Source organism: Anas acuta, chromosome 17 (assembly GCF_963932015.1).
Source record: "Anas acuta chromosome 17, bAnaAcu1.1, whole genome shotgun sequence".
Lineage (NCBI taxonomy): Eukaryota > Metazoa > Chordata > Aves > Anseriformes > Anatidae > Anas > Anas acuta.
In genome coordinates, this window is record NC_088995.1 from 14,090,234 (window position 1) to 14,110,346 (window position 20,113).

Below are 20,113 nucleotides of genomic sequence, written 5' to 3' on the forward strand. Positions count from 1 at the left end.
TTTTTCTTACCAATACTTCACAGGCTAAGGTGAGTGGCGCTAATAGCTGGCAGAGGGTGGTTCCAACTTTTCTCTTTTTATTCCAGTATATTGCCCCTTACTGACAGCCAGTTACTGATTTCCCATCCCTAGCCCTGGTGCTCATTGCAGTTCTCTGTGATCTGGTACAAGACTTTAGGCAACACATTACTTGGAATACTAACCTCACACACACACACCAAACAGCTGAGCTAACAAGCGCTACTGCCTGGTGTGGAGTGTGGATTGTTTCACAGGTCAGCAGTGCTGTCTCACACTACCCAAAAGCACTCCTTGTACTCAAATGACCAGCAGCTCTTTATTGTCTTCCTCCATTCTTCAGAAAACAGGATTGAGCACTGCCGACTTCCTGGATTTGTCTCATTTTTTTCCACTGGCAGTCTGCTATGAACTCAACCACAGAAAGGTGAAAATGCTGATCCAATCTATTTTCCAACAGGAGCATCAGGTACTATCAATAACTACAGTGAATGAAGTAGACTTACAATACAGTGGACATAATTGAGCTACTAAATAAAGAGAAAGAGAACTAAAACATACTTATTCTAATACTGTAGTCATGGTTTCTGGGCAAAGAATGAATGTGTAGAAATAAACCAAGAGATGAAGGGAATTCTATTTGCTGTCAGCCAATCTATTTTTAATACATATAACCTCTAGGTATCAGTTATTATATCAGGAGTTACTTTCAAAAACACAATAAGGAAATGAGGATAACATATTTGAAATTACTAATTATCTTACTATTTCAGAGGCTAAATAAATAAATAGATAAAATTAAAACATTAATTTTACTCTCCTCTCCTCCTAAAAATGATATATGCTTTTTCATTTACTTTTTCTCTCCCTTAAAACTTAAAGTCCTCTCCTTATATTTCAAGATCAAAAAAGCATATTAAGAAGCTCAAGTTCAACAATAGCAGTCAAATTAGGTAAGCCGTTGATAAATCACTTGAGTTTTTTATCTTAAAACTGCCTGAACTCACACTTTAACTGCATGCACAGCACATTATCCAAGCAAGCAAGTTCACCTCACAAAGTGCATAAGGCAACAGCACTTACCCATTATTTAAACAGTCCATGGAATGAATTAAACTAACTAGTTGCAAAGACCTGAGATCAATATTTGCTGAGAGACTGGAAAATTAACCCTAAGAGCTCGATCCCAAACTCATTGAACTCAATGGCAAAGCTATCAATAACCTTCAGAAGTGAAAGATTTGGATTTAGCACATGTAAGTACCAAGTGCCCAGTGAGCTTCTGGGCCCTTGCAAAATATGACTGGTGTCAGTAAGTCTATATGAAAACAGATGAGTTTTTGCATTGCTTACTACCAATCCAGGATTCATAAAGTCGATATGAAGTTAATATGAAGACTTCGTATTTACAGACAAAGAGATTTATGTTAAACACTTTTTATAATAAAATAGCATGGCAGCTCAAATATTTTGAATAATTAAATGATGTTATCAAAGAAACTCCATTTGAAAGGTCTTTCAGATTTTTTCTGTATGTACTTATGTTTCTCTGCATGAATATAATACCTACCTTTAAACTAGATTTACCATAATAAATATCTTTCACATGGATAATATATTTGCTACTAAAAAAACATTTTACTGAATGTTTTTCATTCTGTTGAACCTGAAATTTGATAGTTAACTAATATATACTAGGAATTTTAGTTTGCATTATTACTGTCAGTTCTTTGCTGACTAAATAACCCTCTTCAAATACAATGCCAAACGTATTTGACTACTATACTGTTGGATAAAAATAATTGTATTCAGTATTTTTTCATATATCATTTAGCAATGTCTTTCAATCTGTTTCTGGAAGCAGAGATGACTTTTAAAAAAGTTAAGTGCTATTTATGTGCTATATATCGCTCAAGGCCTAATCAGTAGTGGTGTACATCACATACTGCTAGGCTTAGCATAACTTCAGTTTTAGCTTTGCAGTTCACATAAATAAGTTCATCCTATTTCTAGTGTTGATAAAACAAATATTTTCAAATTATTCTTCCAAAATCTTCATTGTAAGTAAAGCTGTTTAGTGGAATTTTGTCAAAATAAAGTTTATTAAATGATGCAGAAAACCAATATACGCATATGGTATCAGGAGAAGCTCAAGATAATAATGCTTAATTTAAAATGTTACAGAGAAGCACCTCCTAAACGGCTGTATACACTTTTCAAATACTAAACAGCTTTTAAATGCCAGATCTATCTGACATGTCAAAGTAAAAAATGCTTTCTTTGAAATAAAAGAACGGGAATAGAGAATATAAAGATTATTACAATTCTCTAGCATTATTTAGTAAACATTTTAGGAGAATGCATAGTTTCTGATACTATAATTATCACCATCATCACATAAACATACCCACTCCGCTGCTGCCAGTTCCTTCATTTTCATCGTGAAAGCCACTGCAAACCTAGTTAAATGGACAAAAATAGTTGGGATCATCTACTTAAAATGTTTGAACATAACAGAAAAGCATTTCAGAAGGAAATACTTATAAGAAAGATGAGCAGAGGCTTATAAAAATAATTATAGATGGAAAGACAGAAAGCAGGCTTTCTATTTGTTTTACCAGAAAACATTGGTAAAACAAATGGTATATCCAGGCTTTAAATGGATTATAACTTGGAGCTCTTGTGGAATTAAAGTGATGATTTCTTAAATATAGGAGGAAACCTAAATAATGGGAACATCCTGTAGTTTATCTAGATTTATACACAGAGGCAGAAGCAAGAAGCCTTTCCTGTTTTCACATTGCTGCAAGTTGCAATAGCCTTCTTCACAACCAGATAACTAAATAAAAAGGAATGTTCAGTTTTGTACTATTGTTATTTGACTATACCCAGTCCTACTACTTGCAATTCGTTGCTACTGAATTTAATTCAAGTGAGCAGAATTTTATAAACCTTTCCCCAGTGTTCTCTCCTTATTAACTAGTCAAAACTGCTGATGGGAAAAAATGTGTGAGGGACAAAACTGTTATTCTTCATGGAACATCCTTAAATTAAAAATAAAATAAAATAAAATAAAATAAAATAAAATAAAATAAAATAAAATAAAATAAAATAAAATAAAATAAAATAAAATAAAATAAAATAAAATAAAATAAAATAATAAAATAAAATCAGAATTAAATAAACTGAAAAAGAAGAAAGAAGATCCAGTGATTAGGCTTCAACTCTAGAATTTAAAAGACTTGGGACAGTCAGTTCTGTACTTCTGAATGTTAGGCATCTACAGAGGAGATGACATTCATAGTGCTTAGTTAGGCACATTATACCCCTTTATAATAATAAGGAAGAACTGGGTGTCCAGACATGAGACACACCACGTTCATCATTTTGGACAGAAACTCTTATGCCAGCCCACCGTAATACTGATAGGCAGGCGGCTGCTAAGGGGTAGGGCATTTTGACTGTTCTCTGATTACGACTTTTCTTTGTATCAAGAAGGCAATTAAAATAATTGAACTGTAGAATTGGCTGAGATATGAACACTATCTCCTCCCCCTCTGTAATCATACAAATCATATTATAAAAGTAAGAACAAGCAAACAAAGGCGTATCCAAATATCTTCATGGTTAGGTTTTTATTTCACCTGGAAAGGAAAAGATAACTCTGCTCCCAAATTTACTTCCTCTTTTACCCTTACGGCTGTTTATCATGGCTCATCTGGACTTCTACTTCTTAGCCTTTGAGAAACACATGCAGTACACTATAATTCCCCACAACTATTTAAAAGCAGCATTGATAGCTATAGTTCTCATATTTGGGTGCCTCATTGTAGAGAGACTTCAGCCACAGAAGCTCAGCCACAGAAGCCTGATATCTAAACATACTAGATAAACAAGTCATTCCTTCTGGGAGCTTGACGTAATACCCAGAAGTCATATGAGATATTTTTATGGAGTCAGATCTAATAAAGAATCCCTGTTCAGAAGAGATCTTAAGAACATTCTGAACTTTAATGCAACTTTTAAACCATGATGAAATACAAACACATGCTTTGACTGCTCCTAAATGGAACTTCAGTGTTAACTAGAAACATACTTGGGTCCATTTCTGAAGACTATCAGTCCTGTGGAATATAATTGTTTGAATGCCTCCTTCATAGGAGACACCACGTGTCTGCTTGGCCAAGTTCTTTTTAATTTCTTTTAAAAATATTGAATATAAAACATAGGTTATCACATATGACACTTAAGATTTCTTTTTCATAGAATTAATGTAATGTTTCCATCCTGAGCCATACCTATAGCATCTCAATGGGGGGAGGTGAAGCAAGTTTCTACGTCACAACCAGAATACTGCTTTTCCACTGGAGATACTATAATTTGAGTGCATGAAGTCACAACCACGCATTAAAAGTCACATAAATGCTGAATTATAACTCCTACTTTTGTTTGTTGTGAGCAGATATTCCCATACATCTGTTTTGTAGTATCTGCTTTATGGTATTAACAATGCATTTTACATATACAATATGACAGCTTTAAGGTTATTGAAGCCTTTGCAAATGCTTGTTTATTCTCAAGTTGCATATGCTTCCTTTCTAGTTTTTGCAATTATACTTTCAATATATCACATAAACAAGCAGAAAAAAACTATTGCTCCCAAGTCTACAAAATACTATTCAATAGATTTAAATACGCTAGAGGAGTACAATGACCATTTAGAGGAATTTGATTAAAAATGAAACACTCATTATAAAGCTAGACAGTGTTCAATACTTTGTTTTATGGAATGCGGTGGTTTATTGTACTGGACAAGTAATCTACAATTCATAGTACTTTTTACTTAGAACCCTGCAATCAATAAGGGAAAAAAAAATCAATGTCTCTTTTAATAACTATGCAATGAATAGTGACAATATTGGAGAAGAGATCCATTTAGTATAACTTCTAGAAAACTGAATTACTTTTCCTTCAGCAGAGAAAATATTATGAACTGCATAAAGCATGTGGTAATGCATTTTGAAACATCAGAGGAAATCCTAGCCACTAAACTATACTTCAAGTTCCTAACCCAATTATCACAAAAAATCATTCAGTAAAGCATAGTTTTGCATAAGCTACATTAGCTATATTGGTGACAGAACATGTTTTAAATGCAGAATTGGATCAGAGTGGACACACACAAAAAAACTGTTCTTGTATAATGGTCTTTTTTCCAGTGTTGAAATTTAATACTCTCATTTTAACTGATACATTAGATAACTTTTTTTCTCTTCCTTCAAAACTGTTTAAATAATAACTTGAAAAAAGTATATAAACTTTGTCTTAAATGGGGCCACGAGTTGTTTTTCAACTCCAAGTCCTAAGACATAAGAACATGGCCTAATGATTTTTCAATGAGTATGATTAAGTGCTGTCTTTAAAGTCCTTTTACCTACCCCATTTTATAACTCACTATAGACAGAACAGCGTATCTATGCCAGTGTTAAGTTAGATAATAATAGCTAGGACATATTAGCAAAGATAAAACCACAAGATACAAGCCTACTTCACACACTATATGCATTTCCTCTTGGCTAACATGAACTAAAATCCATACTGCTCTATCTGAACCACTGTAGTTATCTGTTTTAGTGAAAATGTTGTGATGAATAGAGATAGTATCCTGAGAAACCATAGAACCATAGAATATCCTGAGCTGGAAGGGACCCACAAGGATCATAGTGTTGTTTGGTAATGTATTTAAGCTCTGCTAGAGTAAGTATATAAGCAGTACCACTGGATTTGGTAAGACGTTCCAGGTGCTTAAATTTTATTATACCTTGCACACTCAGGGACTTCTCTGCTTACCTAGAGGTCAATTCTGGAATGAAGCCTCTGCAGAGTACTCAGGTCACCAGAAGTTCAGACGCAATATAGATCCATAATGAATGACCTCTTGTAGCAGCTAACTGCCACAAAAAAGACATCCTTGCAGTATCCCTACACAAGCTGTCTTTTCTTATTAAAGCAGTGGAAAACTAACCCAGAAGATAAAACCCGCAATTTTACACCATTAATTGAGTTAGACTTGCTCAGAAAGGGGTCCAGTCCTGGCACACAGAAGAGTGGGTCACACAGCCACAGGTAAGAATTAAAGGAGAAGGAGAGGAATTAAGGTAGCAATAAGGTCATCCTCTGCCATCAGTAAGCAGTTAGTTGGGCTGCTTATGAAATGACAACATTAGCATGTGTCTTGATAAGACTTAAACCATCTATTAAATTATTATTATTATTTTTCCACTGCTGACTACACTGACATGTCATTGGAATTTTTCCTGATGTACAAAATACCCTGAAAACAATCACTTATTAAATCACCTAAAAAGTTAAGAGAAACTGAACAGATTTTTTTCTCCATCTCTGCTTCTTTGTTTACGTAGCTAGAAAAAGGATCACATTAGCAAGAAAAAAAAAAAGAACAAAAACCCTTTTTACATGAGTCACCTGCTTTTCAATCAACCACACTGTCAACACATCATGTGCAAGGCCTCTGAAAACATTTGATTCTGTGATGCAACAAGATAAACACCAGCTATTTTTAGTTATCATTTCTCTTCAGTCAAATCAATGGCATTTTAGTCTGTATGTACAGAGAGAATTTAATGCATATAAAATGCTTTATTCCCAGTACAGAGTGTTTTATATGTTTATATATACATAACATAAAAAACAATTTACTAATAAACTTTTTAAAAATTATTATTATTTTTAATATGGAGCAACATTTCGCATTTCTGGCACAGGGCCTTGTAAAAGGGGTCCAATGTTGTTCAGGCTAATAATATTACTGCATTACAATTTAATAGGAATATTCATAACTCTACCACTAATAAAGATACTATTTAAATAACCACACCTCCACCACTACAGATTCATTATTTAAATACCAAACATCAGTCATTTACATGGCCAGGGTAATTCTGTACAAATGACAACTGTATGAATATCATTGGAGCTATTTTTCTATCTTTTTCTTTACTCAAATCTGGAAATGTAAAAAGTATAAAATAGTTTTGGTAAGAAAGAAAAACTTGATTGCATGCTACAGTTGTATTCTTTACAAATACATTAAATAAACTACAGCCTAGTTGCTACAGTCCACAGTTACACTAACCATCAAAGGCTGTCTTTATAATGCCTACCCATAAAGTAGATTATTCTACAGAGCAATATGCTGTCAGATCACAAGCCTCCTTGCTATTATTCTTCTAATTTCTTTCACCTACCATAGAATTTTATATCCTCATCACATGCACAGTTCTATTATTTTAGAAAACAGTTAACATTCAGTAAGCAAAGCACAGGATTAGTAAGCAAGAGCACAAAATTTATTACCTTTTAATAGGATTTGTGTCATTTTGAAAATTCACAGCCCAAGAAGCCAAAATTCATCACTACCCTTGCCACATGGTTTAGTGGGGGACTTTTTAGTGTTAGGTCAGAGGTTGGATTCAATGATCTTGAGGTCTCTTCCAACCTAGACCATTCTGTGATTCTGTGCTCTACATTCACCACTGAATCATAAAATCATAAGAAGTAGAGCTTGTAGGGATATCAAGTAGCCTATCCTTTGTCTGGAATCACATCTCCCAGTGATTCCAACCATTTATGGATCAGTTCCTGAAAGATCTGCCAGTAGAAAGAAACAATTTGCTGTCACAAACCTTCCACACAGATTTTACCTTGCTTCCCTTAGCACTTCTCCCATTATCCGACGTTTCTCTTCACATTTGATATCTTCATTTATATCTGTCCCTCCAAAGATGATTCCAAAAGGAATTCTGCTACCTGCAAAACAATGACCAAGATGAGAAGGGGACAAGGCACAGGATTCATTACCTTTTAAAGGGATTTGAGTAATTTTGAAAATTATATTTAATATATATATATATATAGTGATAATACTCTAACACATACGTAAGCAAAAGCCTTTGAAAATGAAACCTGAAGAAACATGAATTTTTAGGGTTTTGGAAGTGAAAAGAAACATACAATAAGAAGGCACTTTCACAGCAAGTCAATCTGTTTTGCAGCTATGAGATTTTCTTTGGCTTTGTCTGTACTTAGTAAAAACAATTACTTCTTACCTTTGGCAGCCCACCAAACAGTATAATGTTTTAAATGGCATTCGCATTTTAATAAGATACAGTACGTTAAAGTTTGGTTCCAGGTATCTAGCTTCAGTCAATCATTGTCAATCATGTCCTCCCAAGAATTCCAATATAATGGTTTGGGTGGCCAATTTCATGTCTACAAAATACGTAGGTAGAGCCATACCATTGGAAAAAGTCACTCATTTAAATAAGGCAGTCTACCTCCAGCAAAACCACTGTTTTGCTAAATTACATCCCAAAAGATAGGTCTGTGTTTATAAGTGGTTGCTCTAAGACCTTCAGTGATGACCCAAGTTCTGGAAAGTGCCTTAAGATGCCAACAGTGCATCAACAGTAAGAGCAAAGGAAGGTATGTTGACTGGGGAAGGTCTGTGCACAAGACCTTATCAAAATCCAAATTTTAGACTGTCAGAAAAAGTACAGATAGCCCAGTAGTGTGTGCACTGTGTTAAAAGGCTAGTTTTGATACATTGCATGAAAATAAATTCATATCTGAATACAAGTAAAACCATCAAAACAGGGTAGTGTAGCACTTCTTTGCTAACAGCAGCAAGCTTTACATAGACAAGGCCAAAGACTATTTAGATGAAAATACAAAAGCCAACAGTAATTTAAGATTCTTTTATAATAGAATTTGTTTTCTTGGCATCAGGCTATTTTTAGTAAGTGACAAGTTGCAGAAGTGTTCTTCCCTTAAACTAATCAAGATGGCAGTCAATAATGTTTACTTTTGACTGTTTCAGCACTGAAAATGATTTAGTGGTCAGTTTTACACCACATTAAGCTAACAAATAACAACCTGAGGGTGGCTAATTACTACATGAAGAACATGGTTTTAAATTCCAGACAAATGGCACTGCAGTTTTGCAAAAGAAACAGCCTCTAGTAAGAGCCTAAAAAACTCATCAAGGTGATGATGATAGTTTTGCAGAATTCTGTTAGCTGTAACACATGAAGCTAAGGTTTTCTTCTGACTGTGAACAAGAATCAGTCATTAGGCAGTACTGCCACCACCAACCGTGTATCAAGAAAGACAGAAACAGGCTTTGTTTTCTTGTTTTTGCTATGCGATGGAAGTGGAGGGGTATTGATGACTCCGTACATATCACTGCCATCTTTGCACTGGACCAATAAGCAGGGCATCAGGAGATACTGTGCTGATGGAAATCCTTGCATTTGAGAAACAATATAACTGGCCTTGAATGTTCGTGGCCATGAAAATTATTGCTGACGCTTTCTATAGCTACCAACAGTCTTAAGGGATAAAAATAATCAGTTTAAAAGCAGTGAATTCTCATAATTAAAATTCATGGTTAAAAACAAGCAGATGAGGAAAGCTTAAAGCAAATAAGAAACAAAATATGTTAATAAAAACTTACTGTACATTTCACATTTATATTTGAAAATTAAGTGAGCTGTACGATGAGGATTTATATTTAAATAAATGTTGGATCATTTTGGTGTTTTGTTGTTTGTTTTTTGTGGTTTCCCATTTCAGCATTGGTAATTTGCTCATTACTTAATGAAAAGAAAAAAAAAAGAAAGAAAGAAAGACTACTTGCCATTCTGGCTACTTAAAGACTTGACATTTCTAAATAGTTGTAATACTCTAATATTTGTGGGTAAAGAGAATTAAAGTGCACTGTCAAAACACCACAGCACTAATTCTCAGAAGACTGACTTTCTGTAATACTTGAACAAATATATATATTGCCTTTCTAATAAGTAAAAAATGAAATAATTATTCTGTTATCTATTATATGTGCTGGTTTTACATCCCCAATCGTGTTGACAATGTGATAAGGCCCAAAAGATTTACTAATGGTAGTACAACTGCAATAACTAAATTTCTTAAATATTTCTTAATAAAGTATATGAGAAGAATACATGTAAATGTTACCAGAATCACGAATGTCTTATGAATCACTTTTCTCCTCCAAAAAAATTGCAAGCACTTTGAATAGGATCATCCCAGCAATCTTATAATTTACTGTCTTTCTTTTCAGATACTTCCATTTTATCTTTCTTTTAGTTATTACAGATGGTTTTAGGAACAGTGTGTCTCTGATTTATTTGAATTAGTAAGCTTTTATAAGTCATTCAGGTATCAAGCTTTGCAGGTTATTTGGGATTTTGAAAATCTAATAGCAACAGTGTTCAGGTGATGCTATGCAAATCAAAACCACAAAGAAGTTTTACTATAAACATTTACAACTCAACTTTATTTTTTGTTCCTCAGAAAAAAAGAGAGAGTTTTAAGACTTTCCATAAGCTTCTTCCAAAACAACTCTAGGTCTTGTCACAAAAGCAATTGTTTCTGTATTCCAACAAGAGAAGTCCTAATACATAGGGCAGCAAGAGATCATCACACAGAATTATTTTTGCGTTTGTATTCTAGGATCCCTACTGAAATCAGAGCTCCATTGTAACAAAAGATACACAAGCATACTAGACATAATAATTCAAGCTTTCTGAAAACCCACCAGTATAAATTGCCAGGGGACTTTCAAAGTCTGAAAACTAGCACAATGCAACTTATACTGCAATCTGATGAAAGTATCAAATTATGTACCTTTGTAAAAGTAAATAGATTTGGACAATTGGAATGTCATCTCAAAAATGGATACGCACTTGCAATTTCAGTAGGTGACAGTATCTATAATTTTGACAGGAAGTGCTTCTAGTGCATCATTAATGGCAGGCTAAAATTTTGTTCTACATGGCCAGTTACCATAGAAAATTCTATTATTTGTCTGATAACATCCTGTCTCCTACAGTTTAGCTGGCATGAATGACAACTCGTGCCAGCTAAAGTTATTCCATGTCCAAAAAAAAACTGACTCATTTTTTAACAGAAAAATCAAATTAGCCTCTCGGCTTTTTTTCTATTTGACCTCAGCTATACTTAGCCAAGCTATTGTCCTCTGAAAAAGCACATTAGTTGAAAGTATCTTAATGTTAATATAATGCTCTTATCTTAATGTAGTTAAAGTACTTAATTACAAAATGCATTAAATGCTTTAAAAGTACATTTATTTAGTTCCCTCCTCTCTGGATCAGATTTCCCACAGAGAACGACTTTCAGTGTTTCTGAACATTTGTTGAAGTGGATAAATAGCATGACTACATTATGTGTGGGTTTATGCATGTATTGTCATTTATAACTGTTTATATGCATTCTCTTCTTTCTCAGTACCTTATTAAGAAGTATTTTTATTGCAAAATAGAAAAGGAATTAATTACCTTGCAGAAGTCTGCCTCCTTTATAAAGATGAATGGCCAGGGCTGCATCAAACTTATATGCAGAGGTTAGATTTGCTATTTCAGTTGGACTTTCATACCTGAAAACATCTTTAAGAACACAGATATGACCTGCAGCATGTAGATGACTCCTTCATTATCAGAACAGATGGAACAAGAGAAAAAAAAAATGTTAATTCTGCACACATTTCATTTTATTAAATATGCTTAATCAAAATGGTTTTTTCTTAATTTTTATTCCTACAATCATCTTGTTTACACTAACTTTATTCAAGCAATCATGGAGCTATAACAGAGGGTTTTCCTGGAAAACATTTTTATCATCACCATTGTGCACACTGCCAAGCATCATAGTCTATACCCATTTTATGGCCCAAGCCTGCCATGTGTCAATCCACCTTTGGAAATCAATGGAAATGAACTCTGATCAGCACCTTTCTGGATTAGTCTTTTATTCAAAAGATTCTAAAGATGCTAAAAAGATTCATTTTGAATGAAGTGTGTAAGCCTTGGTCTTGGACATCCTCAGACCCTTGTTCTGGAGAAAGGCCACCAATTGAAAGAAAACAGAAATATATCCAGATAAATAATTCTATTAAAAAATCGAGAAAATGCAAAAAGTCTTTGCAAATACAAAAAATGAATACGTAAATTAAACTGGACAGTCAAAAATGTATTCTCTTTCTGTTTGATTGTGAGTTTAATTGCTTCTTGTCTTAGTTTACCCATTTGTAAAACAGTCATGGGATAACTGAAGTTAAGAGAAAAACAACACAAAAGTGATTACTCAAACACTTTCAGTCCTTTTAAACAATCTCAATTGACACACAAAATCATGCACACAGAAAACACACCTCTCCTAGTGTCAGTTTACCTATTCATCTTTATATGCACTGGTTCTTCATATTAAAAATTGTTTCAAAGACTGATAAAGCCATTAAACTGATTGATTAAAGTGAGTTTTACTTTAGGCATTTCAGTGAGCTTTGGTTTAGTCTTTTCTTTTACACACTAGGCTCATAATTCCTCCCACAAAAACCAGAATCAGTTATCAGTGTTTCCAATGGCATCAGCCAAAATACATACAGAAGCAAATCCATGTTTTGATAGAAACTAGCACACTGTATCTGCTGACAGATAAAATTGCTTCAAATAACTAGTGTTTATGTTTTGAGTATTATAAAAAGACCACAAGAATGTTTTCTGCTTATTACATATTGTTCCAGCTGATTTATTTCTCATAGCATATTAATTGTTCTGGCATTAAAATCCTGCTAACTCAGTAGCTTCTTGGATAACGTCAGCTGTTTTCTTTCTTGATCATTTCATATCCTCCCAAGGAATGTAATTTTTTGTCCTGCAGAAGTTAGTCATTACTGCAGAAATTGGTGCTAAAAATGTTATAAAATGTCTTGAGGCCTTGGAAGGAATGTATTAGCACTATATCACACAGAATTCCATCGGCATAACATATGGTACTGTATTTCTTGTTCTTCAAAGAAACTCATTTTACTTTTAACTTCACTGTTTGAAACAAGACCAATATATTATAATAAGCACTAATAAATAATAAAATGCAGCCAGATTGCAAGCTCTTTATTTACACTGTTGAGCAATTATTTACTTCTGTTGTCCCATGCACTTGTACCAAGTACCTGCTTGCCATTTGAAAGAGGTTCTCAATTTATATCTAAATAATGATGCCCAAATCTCACAGCTGTGGGAAGAAAAATCTCTTGGGCAAATATTCGGGATGCTCGTGCATGCGTTCCGTAAGTTCACAGGTGCTCATTAAATATTCTAAAAGATTTTTTTTTCCCATCACTATTCCAATTACCATAAATCACTACCATGTAAAAACAATATGTTTGCATACTACAATTAATTTGAAAATAACTCTCTCAGGATATCAGGAGTCAAGAAACTCAGCTGGGAATTTTGATCTAAAGCTTCTTTATTGTTATTCACTAGGAATGAGACCTTCCTCCACAGTTTCCACAGCTCCAAATCTCACAGCTGAATGACAGCTGTTTCTGTGGTAAATAGAGAGGGACTCCCTTCTGTGTTCCAGTGCTTGGAAATTGTGGATCATCTCTTTTACTTCATTTTTCCCCTATGCATAATGACTCAGGAGCATGTAATGAATTTGCATAGGGCTTAAGAAAGAAAAAAATATGTTTTTTTTTTTTTTCCCCAGAATAATTAGAATTCCCAGATGTGAAGAGAACTTAATCCCATAAACATACCATTAAGTTCAATATAATTAGTCACAAGCTTCAAATTATGCATATATGGAAATGTATGTATGTAGAACCAGTTATGGGGTACTATTTAAGAACTGAAATTTACAGTTATATTTTCCTATTTTTTAAATGGCATTTCATCTTTATAACCAAAAAAAAAAAAAATGCAGACTGTGATTTTCACACATATGTTGTTATCAAGGAACATGATAAGAGGGTGCTGTAAAGCTATTGCAAGGGATTTTTTTTTTGAAGGCTGGTCTGTCTATGAAGTCACAGATGTCCCTGAATCAAGCCAAGACACAAGACATACATTACCCATACTTTCTCCTCCTAGGAACTGTGTATTCACGTTATTTTGCCATTTTATAAACAAATACTTTCTACATGAAAAATAAAAATGAACACATCTCCTGCTGTCTGTGAATCTAAGACAAGACAGAAAATGCCAAATTTCAAGGCTACATTTTCTGTCTATCAGAGTTTCGTATGAGGTTTATTTCCAAGTGTCTTAACTACCAATGTTTATTGCTTGGATCCAGATTTTGCCGTGCTTTTTCATCTTTCCTTTCTACTGAAAGACTCATGGAAGCCAATGGCACTCACTATTTGGGGAGAATAATATTTCTAAAATGGAGTTGACTGTCAGATTCCAATTTGGCATGTTTTGCTGGAAAGTAACCAAACTGGGAAAACTTCAGTCATTCAGTAATAAGCTTGAAAGATGATTTCTTTAGATGATGATAATTGTCACTGCTGACACTGTGATATTTATGTACATTTAAATACTGGATAAAATATTTCCCAACCCCATTTTAGTATTATGGGAAGTCACCTTTTTCCTTTTATTTTTTACACTCCTTGGAAATCAAGAGGCTTATAAGCAACACATAAGTATGTGAGTGTCTGCTCTGGGTCTGTAGGGTATGCAGAGGGATATTGATAAAAGGTGTAATCCTGTACTGACACGTTTTCACTTTTTTTAAGACTTTTATAGAAAAACAGTTTTCTCCAACACCAGGTGATGTTTTACAATGTTTCATTTTTTCTTTCCTACATTATTGATGACTACTTCTCACTTATGCTGACTTAGAAGGCTTCTTTCCGGAAGAAGCTGCAGTTCACAGGTCCTCATATGAAGAAACTCTTCTGCAGCTCCAAACACGGCATGTCTGAAGCTAAAATACAAATGAGTTACAAGTATGCTTACTTCTAAGATAAAGTAGTTTTCAAACTATTTTTTATTTTCTGACATCTCCTCTCAGAAACCTTATGTTCTAATTTTCCAATATTTTAATGGAATTACTTACAGACAAAGAACGTTTGATTTTCAAAATGTTTCTGGTACGTAGATGCACTGACATTTTCTGAACAGTACACAGTAGGCTTCCTCCAAAAATATTAATTACCTCTTTCCCTAGGCTGCCTATTTTGTAAAGCAGCTATGCATGAACTATTCTTAAATCTATACAACACGATCCAAAATTTAATAAGTTAGCAGAGTGACTTCCAGTGCCTTTCCTGAAACTTGGCCACAGCCAAATACTCACTATTCCCACTGAAACTGGTGGATTTACAAGACTTGAAACTCTACTTGATATTCTCTGTTTCCTTTGCAAATTGTACTGATTTTTTTATAGTTCTTAAAGTAACTTCTTTAAATATCACAGACAATTTGTGTTGGCTGGAATGAAGCATGAAGAAAATCCACTGTGAATAAGAACAGAAATTAAAAATGGATTGATATTGCCTCTGTCCCTACATTCCGAAATCAGTAATTGTCCTTTGGAAGGACAAAATAACTCTACAAGATTTAATCCTGCCTTATAAATAGGTCTAGTCATGCAAAACATTTGGGCTGCAGTGTACATCAAGAGCAGGCCATACAAATAATTGAGTATCAGTTCCCAAGGTAGAGGATGACTGCTTGCCTTTTGCAGCTGTCCTTTTCTTGGAATGGCTACACAAACAGCAGAAATTTACTAGCACCTGTGCAAACTGACTTATGTTGGTAAAAGACCTCTTAGAAGAAGGTATCCTGAAGAGAAGAGCATCTCCTCCTGTATGAGTGCTTTTCTGTGTGATTTTACTGGTGGCAGATAGGGTAAGACTAAATAGAAATAAAGTTGGGGATCAGAATTACTCCAATAAATCATAGAATATCCTGACTTTGAAGGGACCCACCAGGATCACGGAGTCCATCTTCTGGTTCTACATGGGACCACCCAAAAATCAGACCCTGTGTCTGAGAGCACTGTCCAAACGCTTCTTGAACTCTGGCAGGCTTGGTGCCATGACCACATCCCTGGGGAGCCTGTTCCAGTGCCACCCTCTCCGTCAGTGAAGAACCTTTCCCTAACACCCAGCTTGACCCTCCCCTGTCCCACCTCCATGCAATTCCACCGGGTCCTGTCGCTGTCCCCAAGAGCAGAGCTCAGCACCTGCCCGCTCCCCTTGTGAGGGAGCTGCAAGCCACCATGAGGCCTCCCCTCAGCCTGCTCTGCTCGGGGCTGAGCAAACCAAGAGATCTCAGCTGCTCCTCATGTGCCTTGCCCTCCAGACACGTCACTATCTTTATAGCCCTCCTTTGGACACTCTCAAAAAGTTTTATGTTCTTCATATATTGTGGTGCCAAAACCACACACAGAACTTGAGGTGAGGCTGCACCAGCACAGAGCTGAGCAGGACAATGTATTCCCTTGACAGGCCAGCAGTGCCGTGTCTGATGCACCCCTGGGTACAGCTGGCTCTCTTGGCTGCCAGGGCATACTTCTGACTCACACTCAACTTGCCATTGACCAGAACCCCCAAATCCCTTTCCATGGGGCTGCTCTCCAGCCTCTGGTCCCTCAGTCTGTACGTATATCCAGCATTGCCCCTTCCCAGGTGCAGAATCCAGCACTTGCTCTTGTTAAACTTCATATACTTGTTGATTGCCCGGTCCTCTAATTTGTCAAAATCTTTCTCCAAGGCCTCTCAACCCTTGAAACAGTTAATAACCTCTCCTCCCAATTTAGTGTCATCCACAAACTTACTTAGTACACCTTAAAGTCCAGTGCTGAAAAATATTGCAAAGAGGAGCAATAAGCCATGCATTGTTGAATTTGTGGGTTTAATTCTCTTGCAGTTGATTATCTGGAGATTTACAAAACAGCTATTTAAACTGTCCCATTTCAAACTGAAACAATTTCTTCCTCTCCAAAAAGACATTTATGTATTGACAAAATACTTCCTCCAAATGTTTTTAATTAACCAATTAATTCAAGATTTCTATTCCCCATCACTATAAAGTAATAAATGATTAATAGAACATTTCAAGGGACACAGAAGATGTATTTTTTCTTTCCTAACACCCTTTTTGATCTCATTGCTAGGACTGAAGAATGGCAGCCCAACCAAAGACTTTTGCATTGTGTTTCATTCTCTACTCACTGCTCAGTTTTCTCAAGGCAATTAAAGATTATGCCGTCTAATACAAACAAAGCTCATAGCACCTGCATTGTATCACTTCTTTTAGTGAACTGATTTCTAGCCAAATTAGATTTTGGTTTCTTTGTCATCAGCTACTTTAAACTCAGGAAATGAATATATTATTTATGAAAAGATGAAGCAGTTACAGAAACAGCTGTGACATCATAAACATAGTATACTCAGTGATATTATGCCATAAAATTAACCATCACTGGCAAGTGTCCAACCCGGAGGCAACTTCATTGTTTCATGTATACTCGACTGAAAGTTACCATAGTTCAATATAAAAAAAAATAGATTGAACAAATAATTTCGTAAGTATGCATACAGAAACAAGTGAAGAAAAATATTAATCTGAGTATTTATTCTTAGTGTATTAACATGTATGCTACAAAGGTGACTATATAAACTTAACCTTAGTATGGCAAATTAGTTCGACCAGCATTTGGTCATACGTGTAGATATTTTTTTAAAAAGTAAAGTCTTAAGAAAACCAGTTTTAGGTACAAGTATCTATGTGACATGGTTTTACTGATAGCTGTCACTTGAGCAGCCTTTTAGTCAGGAATTCAGATTTTATTGCTAGCTAATACTCTTCACTTCTTTTCCTGATCAGATTTTTTTTTTCCTAAATTGGCTTCTTTATGTTACTACTATAAATAACATTTATGTTAAGCGATAAGATAGCAATCGAACATGACATAAGTTACTAATTCTCAAAGACTATTTCTGTTAGAATCCTTTACCTACCTTTATTTTGAACATGAATTAAACTAACCTCTCATTCATGACTTTCTTTCTGTTTGAAGGTCTATGCACATGAGAAAGCGGCATCCATTTTGTGTAAGGTGTGTCTATTAGCATTAGGATGCTAAAGCAAATTGGTGTACTCTGCACATATACTGCAGATGAGTTCATGTAGCTGCAAATGATTGTGTTAACACTGTAGTATGTTAAACCATCTGCTGTTAAACCATGTGCTGTTCTGTCTCACCAAGCCTATTCTCTCTTTTGTACTAACACACATTAGTTACTGATCACTGAAACTTCAGTAATGGCCCCTTGCTAAACCACTGTGTCTTGATGCAGTATGTTCAGACGATTATGATCAATCCTGGTTTATTTAAAAGACCATATTTGAAATAATACGCAGGCATTTGTTTGACTGGCTTACTCATGCTTAGTTTAACCTGAAATAATGCAGAACCAGCTGTTTACTAGATTACCTCTAAACCGCTCCACAGACTAGATGTTTGTTGGACTTTCATCAAAGTTGAAGTTGAAAGTATGTGAATACTTAATTTGTAAAGGTAGAAGAAATAATCTTATGGAGGAAGAATGAATATAGTCTACTCCAAAAATAACTAGCCTTGTTTTATCCAGTGAGAGCAAAAGATGAGAGTTACATAAATTAAGAATGCTCCACACACTACAACAAATGACCTCTATGATGACACGTACATGTACGAAATGTGTATTAAGAACATAAGAATGTATTCATCTAAGTATTTTATTAGCAATTATTCTTTTAAAATACAGACTTCAGCCTTCTCTGGTCTTTATTCTCCATCTGCTTTATAACTTCAATGCCTGTGTGACTGATGCAAAGAAGGTACGTTTCACCACTATCTTACACAATACAGTAGCCCTGCACAAATCTAAGATTGAACTTAATATTACATAACTAGAGTGAAAACTTAAACATTGTCAACCAACTGTTTCTATGCATAACAGTGAAATGTGATAATACACAGAGGAAGGGTCAAGGAAAATGTGTAATAGCAGAGGGTGTTCTGAGAGGCTCATCCTAAGAAAAACAGCTAAATCGTGGATTACAAACTAGAAGCCTGTCTCAAGAGGACAAAATATGTTTTTATGGGAATTCTTTTTTAAAACATAAAAAGCTTAAATGCACATCTAAGTATTTAAAAATGCCATCACCCACATACTTTTTCCATATTTCATGAAAAAAAAATAAGAATGTTGTGTCTCTATGCACCACTGTTAGTCCAAACAATTTCAAAGCACTATAGATTCATGTTTGTAATTCCCATGGGAGCTGCATGTCACAGAGCCCCCCAGCAAGGAAGTAATGGCAATGGCTCTTGCTGAAGTGCTGCCCTAGGAGAACTCCTGCATGGACCCTCATTTCAGAGCCCTCAGAAGCTACCGCTCTTCACGTTTACTTGTCATCTAATTCTGGGTATTTCCCAACACAGGCAGCCCTTGGGAATCCGCTGCACCACTGACTAACCACTGACTAACGGGGTTGTGCAAGGGGCCATCAGTGACGCTGGTGAGGGCATCTCTGCTCTGGGCTTTCAAGCTGGGATCACCGCCAACAGACTGCCTTGAGCTGAACTTGATATATATATATATATATATACAGTAATCTTACATATATATATGTATATCTTACATATATATAAGATATATATATAATATATATATATATATAAGTGCCCCCCGGCCACTTACATATATATGTACACATATATATACATATATATACATATGTACACTTACATATATACATATGTAAGTGGCCGGGGGGCACTCCCTCCGCTCCCCCTCTCCCTTACTCCCCTGCTGTAGGGGAAAGCAGCAGCGAAGCCTCCCCGTGCCCCAGCCCCTCTCCAGGAGCCCCTCACGCCAGCGCGGCTGTGCCTCCCCGGGCCCCTCACCCGGCACATCCCCGGCTCCCCGGAGAGCGGCGGATCCCCCCTCGGCACCGCCGGAGCAGGGCCCGCGGAGCCGCCGCCGGGCGTCTGGCCGCCGCCCCCTCACACACCCCCGGCGGCCGCCATCCACGCGGCTGAGGTGGAGACGCCGCCTCCGTGCGCCGCCGGCGGGCACCGAATGGCGGCCGGGCCCCGGCCCCGGCCCCCCGGGGATGGCCCTTGGAGCCCCTTGGAGCTCCCCCCTCATGGCCAGGGCCGCGGCAGCTCGGCGTGAGCGGGGCCG

The 20,113-nt window shown here is 35.9% G+C and overlaps 1 protein-coding gene across 6 annotated transcripts in view; it reads right to left on the minus strand.

Moving 5' to 3' along the window:
• GLT1D1 (glycosyltransferase 1 domain containing 1) overlaps nucleotides 1-20,113 on the minus strand; it is a 72,710-nt gene that overhangs the window by 52,242 nt on the left and 355 nt on the right. For 4 of the 6 annotated variants that reach the window (XM_068653588.1, XM_068653589.1, XM_068653591.1 and 1 more), the window contains exons 2-5: nucleotides 14,758-14,856; nucleotides 11,418-11,566; nucleotides 7,743-7,848; nucleotides 2,426-2,477 (exon numbers count right to left, since the gene is read on the minus strand). In XM_068653588.1, the coding sequence (XP_068509689.1) occupies nucleotides 2,426-2,477; nucleotides 7,743-7,848; nucleotides 11,418-11,566; nucleotides 14,758-14,856 (406 nt within the window). The remainder of the gene's footprint in view (nucleotides 1-2,425; nucleotides 2,478-7,742; nucleotides 7,849-11,417; nucleotides 11,567-14,757; nucleotides 14,857-20,113) is intronic. The other 2 variants (XM_068653593.1, XM_068653594.1) reach the window with 1 other exon arrangement.